This window comes from Squalius cephalus (genome assembly GCF_949319135.1).
Source record: "Squalius cephalus genome assembly, chromosome: 15".
In the NCBI taxonomy this organism is placed as follows: domain Eukaryota; kingdom Metazoa; phylum Chordata; class Actinopteri; order Cypriniformes; family Leuciscidae; genus Squalius; species Squalius cephalus.
In genome coordinates, this window is record NC_137136.1 from 18,711,469 (window position 1) to 18,721,051 (window position 9,583).

General features: G+C 39.8%; 1 protein-coding gene across 1 annotated transcript; it reads right to left on the reverse strand.

Moving 5' to 3' along the window:
* Positions 1-727: 727 nt before the first annotated feature.
* pianp (PILR alpha associated neural protein) lies at positions 728-9,288 on the reverse strand. Its single transcript, XM_079893805.1, has 6 exons — positions 9,218-9,288; positions 8,797-8,849; positions 8,226-8,495; positions 6,617-6,695; positions 4,410-4,529; positions 728-3,079 (listed from the first exon to the last, which is right to left on the reverse strand). Exons 1-6 carry the CDS (start codon positions 9,220-9,222, stop codon positions 3,058-3,060), a joined length of 549 nt encoding a protein of 182 aa, XP_079749931.1. The 5' UTR covers positions 9,223-9,288; the 3' UTR covers positions 728-3,057.
* Positions 9,289-9,583: the final 295 nt, after the last annotated feature.

Sequence of the window (9,583 nt, forward strand, 5' to 3'; positions counted from 1 at the left end):
GTGTAGTCTCTGGCTTTCATGTTTCCTTTCCTCTAATGTTAAGTGCTGCTAAATGTTTCGTCTCAATGGGGGCATGTCTGTTAAGAGGTCATGACATTAATTAGCCACACTTTAATGTCGGAGCCCTGAAATAACATCCTGGTTTCCTCTCTCTCTCTCTCTCTCAGCACATACACTCTTCCCACCAGTGTGTTATACGAAATGCCATTTATCCAGCTATAAAGGCTGACTAAAGCAATGTTTCTTTCTCTGTTCTGCATAATGGTCTGTAATGGTAGCGATTAACTTGTGGTAGCCACTCAGAAATGAGGAGAACAATAAAAAGCGGAGAGTGATGATCTACTTTTACATTAACCCCTGCCTCCTCTCTCTTTTGTGTCTGTAAAAATCCATCCACCTCAAAATCTATGATCCTTTTTTAAGCACAAATCTTCTCTTTTTTTCTCTCTATAAATAGTGGTGTTAATTTCAGTCAGCGTGACTGAGGTTCACTGTTTCTCAGTCTCTCAGCTCTGAGCAGATGGGAGCTGTGAACTCTTGCAGTTTACATACAGTGTGTGTGCGTCTGAGGTGAATGTGTGAACGTGTGTTTTTGTGTCCTGGTGTTTTGTTGTTGTGCAATGGCTAATGAATCCTCCCGGTGTCCCTTTGGCCTGACTGTTTGCTGTGCGTGAGTCTATGAGTCACTGTCAAATAGGAAGTCCTTTCAAAAACCATGCCACAGAAACACGTTTTAAAACACCAGAGATGGCTTTTTATTGACTTCACAGTACAATGAACCACATATTTAAGGCAGTGCTACATAAATGATGTGAAACCTCTAAACATATCTCACATAGTGTAGCTTCTTGTGCATGATGTGAACAATTGAGAATTCAATCTGCTGTGCCCATAAACTATAATGGCACATTAGTTTCTTATTCTCTTCCTTTAGCCATTGTGTTTTTCATGAGTTACGTGGTTATTTGAGAGGGGATAATTATGATTTCCTTGAAAAATACAGCTTAAAGAAGGATTTCTTCTGGTTTAAAGTCAATATGTATCGTTAAAAAAAAACGTTTGTCTTTGAATCTTGAATAAAAAGTAAAAACTTGCTCTTCCTCTGAAACGCACAGGCTACAGAGAGCTACAGTCGGGTTCCAGAAGTAAAAATACCATTCAGTTTCTCCATAGGGGAACTGATTATTAACGATAACTTATAAACCATTAGAAAGACCTAATGTAAGCTATGAGGTTGTTAATCGATGGTTGAAGCCATCAGTCCGCATTATTTAAACCTTTTTTTTTAATAATCATGTTGAACATCTGAATGCATGGTGAAAAGCTACATTACCCATGATGCTGTACAGAAAATTTCACTAATCAGTCGCAACAAGCAAATCACTCCAAAAGAATAATTCAGCGGCCGCCCACTCACATTAAACACTGCGATTGACAGTCTCCCTATGCTCTCAAATTACTTAAACATTTGTTTGCATAATATATGAATGAACTTCAAATATAGTTTCAATATATATTATTCAACATCTTTAAATCAATCTCCATCATTTTTAGTTCAATTATGTCATCGGCAATGCTTCATGGGATTGTAGTTCTTTCCCTCATTAAAGCTATTAAGAATGCAGTCTTGTGCCAGTTCAATTGGTCTTTTTGTCCAGTTTTCAAATGTTTTGCTTCAACTCAAAGTTTGTCATGTTGTAATTCAGCTTATAGCTGGTTGGTTTGGTTCATGGCTTATAACTCTGACAAATCACTATGGGAAAGATTAATGGTAAAAATACTTCGGTAATCAAGGCAGCTGAAAAACTGGGCGGACACTGATGCACTCTATTGGATAATGTTAAACATTTGCCAGATGGCTATTCACGCATAGCTTTAATATTTTGTCTGGCTACCTTCTGGAACAGAAAGCCAATATCCTCATTCATACATAAAATATGTCAAAATCCAGAAGTAAAATCAGTAGCAATTCACATAGACTACAGAACAGATTTAAAAAGATTTCAACCGTCTGAAAACCCAAACCCTCCTGATAGTTGCGTTTCATAAATATAAATAAGAATCCCCAAGCTGCCTCGCTAGCCATGGGTTGTTAGCGTAGCGAGACATCAAACAAACTTGTGTGGCATGTTTTTTTAACTGCTTTTCAAACTAAATATGCCATGGAAGCACCAAGCTTGTTTTTCAGTTTGTCTTCATACATGTCCTTAATTGTGCTTTACATAAACTCAACACGAATATATCAAACACATCAGTCATTTTGGTGTGTGCTAGCCTTCTGCTAACCAAAAAGACTCTTTTATTTCCTCTCTATCAAGGTCTCAAACACCCCGAGAAGAGATATATGGCCATGATTTAGTAGTATAACAACACACTCGGAATAGAATTACTTAAGTTTCACGAACACCTCAACAGATGTTGAGTCAGAATTACGAAAACGTCCGTCAGATAGAGTAAATTATAAGATAACACTGCAGAGGTGTTTCCAGATATCTGTTTTTATCAGCTGACGTCGCTGTTGCCATGAGACACAGAGCCATATTAAACAAAACACTATAAACAGATGATGTAAATTATATTTAACTCTTCAAAATAACTGCAGTCATTCATTAAGCCCAAATAAATGCTACACAAAGTGCGATAAAGGCAGCGGTAGGCAGCTGTAACCTTCGTATGCATGAGAGATAGGCCACTGCAAGCATGTCACGCCGGTTACTAAATTAATGACTACATACATCACAGCTTATTCCAAGATCAGAAGCTAATGATTGTTTTCATGGTAGAGGACATAGCATTCCCGGAGCCCTTGTGAATGGCTGCGTTGAGCTAATGAATAGAATACTGTACAAACGGCACTGGAAGAAAGAGGTACAGCCAGAAACGAAGAGCCATTGGACCACAAAACCTCACAGTCTCCATCAGAGTGTCTACACATCCACATATCCACATGTGTCAATCTGCATTTTATGTACATTCGGATGGTTTGCCCATGTGTTCACACCAAAGTCTGTGTCATGCCCACGGGATTTGATTATCATGCTCAGAACAGTCTGCTCTTCAAAGATTGACCACTGGTATCCTGTAGCGAGGGGTAAAGAGATGAAAAAGACACGGCAAATTAAATTAATAAGGGTCTCACTCTATTATCGAGTGTGAGATTAATTCTGAAATGCACAGAGCAGCAGGAAGGGGTCTGATTTCATGGATGGCACGCTCTGTTTCTCTCTCTCTGCATCGCTCCTGTTAAAATATTCACAACGATTGAAGAAAACATCCACAACAATGCCTAACTGGCTGTTTTGTATTGCAAGCCATTACCTCTGATCAAACAACACACTTATTTACACACCTTCATTTTCACACAATCAGCCGTGATGATATGCATACAGGGTATATGCATTTTTCAATTAAAATAGATTCTAATTTAATTAACTGAACACTTTCTTTATAATTAATGATTTAATACATTTGATAAATAAGAGTTATTTATTTATTTATATCTAACAATATATGTGGGAACTAAAATACAGTAATTAGGCCAGTTTTCCACTTACAGATTTTCACCAAAGGAGTTTATGAAACAAATATTTGTTTATTTGTTCCCAACAAAATATGCATAAACTACAGTAAAAGTTCAAATAGACCACTTACATTTTCCACTTACAGTTTTTTCACTAAATGAGTTCATGAAATAATAAAATTGTAATCTAATACTATTTTTTTATATAATTTAATCTTAATAATTTATTTTATGTCACAATATAGTTCATAATACACAATATTTTGCCTATATACGTACACATTTATCATAATCCTTTTAGTCTGTCTTAACGAGACTCTTTCTGTACTATTTAGGATGCTTTTTGAAAACTTACCCTCAGTTTCACAGACAAGGCTTAAGCTAGTCCTAAAATTAGAGTCCTAAAATTTAGTCCTAAAATAAACAAAAATTCATATTTGAGCTGTTTTAACTGAAAGCAACTTGCTGACATATCTTAAAATATGTCAGTGCCATTGTTTTGTCTCAAGATTCACATCAGTAATGTTTTTTTTTTCTAAGACATGTTTATAAAAGCTCCTTAAATGTCCTAATTGAACTTGGCTTAATCTAAGCTCTGTCTGTGAAACCAGGCCTTTGACATTTTAATAAGTATCCACAGACACCATGACATGATTTTAAATGAACAAATCAGTCAAATTTAGTGTAGTCCCTACTTGTGTTCTTTGTTGGAAACATTTACTATTTATTTATGTTGTTCCCTTTGACAGTCAGTGACTGGCTTACCAGTCTTGCTAACTCTGGCTTTTCCTCTTTCACACACACACACACACACACACACACACACTAAGTACCTAAACCAGTCTTGGCACCCTGGCTGTCTCACAGGCTTACAGTATACGCACACTACCTCTCTCTGTCGGAGAAGGATGGAGTGCTGTGCAGTGTCTGCCTGCTGTCCTCCTGAGCTATGGAACGAGGGATGGTGAGGGAGAGAGGTGGAGGACGCTGGGAGAGACTGCGGTCGTAACTGAATGAGAAAAAGAGAGAGAGAGTGAGAGAAAGAGAGAGAGAGTGTGAGAGAGAGAGAGAGAGAGTGAGAGAGAAAGAGAGATTAGGACGACAGCCAGTGAAATATTCGAGAACACTGGAAAAAGTGAGAAAAAGGCGTGAAAAGAGGGATTTAAGAATATAAAGGAATAGAAGGCAAACATTTCAGTGATACTGACAGGAAGTTCATTCACTCACGGCTTAATTTAATAGACTGCCTTCAGCGAAAAAACAGAGCAGGGGAAATTAAAGTATGCGAATGAGTGTGAGAGAGAGAGAAAGACGCTGAAATATTCAGTTAAAATCATATTTGTCCGGCAACCATGAGGAAGACAAAGTGTCGCAGACTCTGTGTGACGTCCCATGTAATATTAATACCCCACACCGACACGCACTTATCTGCAGTGACTCAGGAGTGAGTTCACTCCACCTCTGCTCTGATGGGATGACGGGTGGAGGGCTGGGGGTTGTTAAACGAGCGCGAGGGTGTCTTTCAAGGCAAGTGTGCGGCATTCATAGATTAATTACGGAGATGTAGCTTGTGCATGCAATAAAATCCCCCTCAGCTCGCTCAGTCTGATCTTCTACGTGAGTGGCGGCTTCACGCTAACATAACCTATCGGGAGTTCGCGATATGTGTGAGTTTTTATCGATCTTACAAACAAGCTCTCAAACAGTCCCATAATGTCTGATTTATAGTACCTGCACGGCGCACCATTGCTTTACCGCAGTGTAAAGAAAGTAGGCTATGGAATTGGCTGAAGCAACCTGATAAGAAAACGTAACAATTTTACGAGGTGGCGATTTCGTATTCTTTGTACGATTCGTACAGAATTGTTTTTTATTTAATGTAAGCACGAAGGTCAACCCCCTAAAGCGGAAAGTATTACCTTGTTATTTTTAAAGTCACCATGAAATCAATATAGGCTATGCTCAGCCTCAGACATAAACAATCCAATCATTTGACCCTTCGCGGGCAGTTTGGATGGACAAGTCCTGCCCTACATTCTTTCTTGTTTGAGAAGCCGTTTCGCTCTGATATACGAGCTGGTGCGGCCATTAACTTGAATTTGCGAGACTTCCGGTGTTTCCAGTTCTTTTAGGTGTACAAAAACAGCCCATTGCTGCTTGATATTGCAAACTGATATCACTGTATTTTTTTTTATCATTGTATAGGCCTATATCACGTAGCGGACCGCACAGCCTTTCAAAGTACAATAGCACTCACAGACATTTGAAACATGCATACACACAAGTTCTCTAGTGTACAATGTCTGAACTGTTTCTCTCCATAAGTAAGCAATAAAAAATGTTGTGCGGTTAGAAAAAAAAGTAGACTATACATGTATAATGCTGTTTGACAAAATGTACACTACTGCTGTTGCACAATAGACATACCCTAGCGTACGCAAAAAACGAAAGTATACTTTGTGCCTACCGTACGAAAACTTATTCATACAAATTAGCCACCAATTTGCCAAAATGTAAAATAGTTACGAATTGCCATGCGAGTGTGTTGGCTGAAGTTTTTGACACGTTTCAATGGAACTGAATTCAGCAAGGGGAACATTCTAGCATAAACTAAGGCAGGGAGTAATAAATCACACTCATAACCTGTCACCCCGTGTTTATAGTTACTCTCAGGATGATATGGGCCATTCCTCAGCTCTCTATATCATTTTAATGATCGCCTATGCGATTGAATGCTGCCGTCCGAGTAAGTACAAATGCATTCCTGTGCCTGATGTCCCCCAACGCTCCCGGCTACATTTCTAATTAAACCAGCACAATAAAACACTGTAAGGTGTCCACACTGTTAGTGTCTGCAGAGTTAGAATATCCATAAATGACATTTTTAACAGTTCTGCATGCAGGGAAGTCTTACTGAACAGCAGAACCCTTGACTGAAAGTTTGTGGAAATCTGTTGTGTGAACCCATTATGACACACTGACTGTTCAGTCAGTCAGTCACACACACACACACACACACACACACACAGGGCAGCAAGCTGTCTCAGGGGATGTATGACAGAACCGTGCAAGCAGAGGAGTGTTGAAACGTCTCACCAGAGTTTAGCAGAGATGATGACCGCAGTGAGAATCAGCAGAGATGAAATTGTCACCGTCACATAAAACTGTGGGTCCACTGAAGAAAGAAATGGCACAGGAAAAGAATAATCAGACGGAGTGAGCAGTACTACAGAAGAATTGGCTCCCTTTCAATTTGAGTGGTTTTCAATTGAATTGGACCCATGTGATGCTGAATTATACTGCTGAATTTCAATGCAAAGAAATTCAACACAGTTACACAATGAGCTAGAGAAATAGGTTACAAAATAGACATGGAATGGGACATGTTCCCTCCAATGTTCAGAGTCGTGGCCAACAAATGTGGATTTTTAGTGACCGATTCCTAAACATTTACATTTGGTCCCACAAAATCTTGAATATCTGGTTATATCCTTGAAAAAATATATATCGTTGCTGCCATTTTAGAGACTTGGGGATAAATGTTCATTTTGGAAATGGAAAAAAATAAAGTTCTCTTCCATAATGGTCCATTTAAAATAAATAAATAAATACAATTTAATTATTACATGCATTATACATGTCATTTAATAAATAAATATATTTAATATAGTATAATTATATATAAATGATGTGTATAAATACATAGATAAATGAAATATTAAATAAAATACAAAAATCTATTTATGGAAATTCTTTAGACCTTATTCACAGCAGCGCCATCTTTGATTTTTAACGGGAATGAAAGCGAGGCTGTGAGGGATAGACATACATCTCTTCAGTGAGTTGTACTGTTATCCAATGCGTTTTTCTGGGTTGGGTTGTTCTACTGACAAAACACAGCAAAAATATCTTTTTTTTAATAAAACTCCAGGCAATATGAGTTGTGGAAAATTATAAGTGATCTAGGAGCTTTGTACAGCGGATGCCATTGAAAACACCCTCACAGCCTCGCTTTCATACCCGTCACGGCGCTGCTCTGAATAAGGTCTATTGATTGAATTTCAAGCATCAAATATTGACATCATCTAATCTAAAAGGGTAATCTTGTGGGTATGATGTCATCAACTCATAAAGTACACCTAATAGCAGTTGTATGAATATTATTCCTTAAGTTCTAATTTGAATTACAGCTAACAATACACTCCCCAAAGAGTAAAGCGTGGTGATTGCATGGTTTCAACTTCCAGGCAGTGCATAAACTAATATAAAATATACTCTCAATGCATTGTAAATCGCTTTTAAAAAAACATTGGCCAAATGCATAAAAGTAAATTCTGTTTGCTACCTCAATTCAAATTCAAGAATTACACTAGAATTTCAAGTCATTAAATTTCGAATGTCCCACAACCCTATAAAAAAAAGTAATAAAAAGAAATAGAGATGTAGAAGAACGTGAAGAAAGACGTTTGAGTGAAAGCATCAAGACGCCGTTTTCAGGAGAGGTATGTGGGGGCGAAAAGAGTGGGCAGAGTGTCATAATCAGGTAAAATTGTATTGATTGGATTTATGCCTGCCTTCTGCACAATGGGAGAGAAATCTAAGCTCTCCTCAAGCGCAGATTTGCTACTTTGAGGAACCAGCATGAGCCCAGATCCCTGTTGGCAATGCAGCTCTCAGATAAAGAACTAATTTCACGGATACCAACCTTCCTTGGTGTCCGGCTCCTCTGTCTCTATCGTGTCCCTCTCTCCAGTAGTTGGGCGCTGCGTCTGATTGGTGGCCGCACTCCGATGATGCGTCCAGTCCTGGGACGGGGTCACCCTCAGACTCTCCGTCTCCAGGCTGGACAGGACGTGATGGGTTTCGTCCTCCAGGGGCTGCGTGGGACCCCAGTCCACCGCCCAGAGCTGAGTGGTGCTGGCCTGCGCTGTGACTGGCATCTGCATTTCGCCCAACTCCTCCCACTTTCTGTCATCTGTGTCACCGGTGGCAGTGCAAAAAATTACAGTGACCAGCAGGAAGCTCCTAAGGGGAAGGAATCCAATGTGGGGAGAGATGGAGCTAGGGGGAAGGAGAGACAAAGCAACGAAAAGACGGAAGGAGGGATTGAAAAGGAAAGGCTAGAGATCGGAAAAAACACATAACTGAGAGGTGTGAACCGTGCACAGATGGAAAGAGACATAAAGCAGAAGCTGATGCAACCCAACGGGCTGCAGGAAACTAATTGGTCAGATCTGAGAGCACAGTGCAACCAAAACAGTCTGTTCGCTGCTTACCATCGCTCCATCGCTTCTGCCTGTTCACTGGCTCCTCGCTGCTCCGATCATCTCTGAAATGAGAATGACAAAAAGAGAGGAGAAAGAGAGCTGGAAGGGAGAGGTTTCAGTCTTGACACTGACTAAAAGACCATAAACAGATGGCTGTAGGCAACACAAATAAAAACACACAGGTCATTAAGAACCAAACCACCAGATCACACACCGCAGCGCAAGATCAACAGAGAAACACTCTCACAAACGAGTGCGAACACACCTGTGGATGCGTTCCCTACGTTAAGCCTCATCCCGAGCCATCAAACAAAACTCAACATCTGTATCCAGATTCACGGCACACTCTGACTTCCAGGCAACACATCTACACACACTTGAAAACATGCAGATTCTCACTCTCAAGACAGATATGGACTCACATGCCTACCTCATGCCACTGAAGAAGGGAGTGGGAGAGAGGCTTAGCGCCTGGAAGAGGGGAAAAGCATTGGTTGCCGTAGCGACAGAGACATGTAGAATTTGTGCGAGTGAGAAATAGAGTGCGGAAGAGGGAGAGAGAGAGAGAGAGAGAGAGAGAGAGAGAGAGAGAGAGAGAGCGAGAGAGAGAGAGAGAGAGAGAGAGAGAGAGAAACAGGGAGAGCGCTACAGGAGGGAGGGAGGAAGAGAGGATTGGAGGAAAGATTTAAATACTAATTACGCATCTTAACTGGTTTGAAATTAAATAGACAGCGAGAAGAAAATAAATGAATTTTGAAGGCGAAAATAGCCGGACGGAATAAAAGAGTGTCTTATT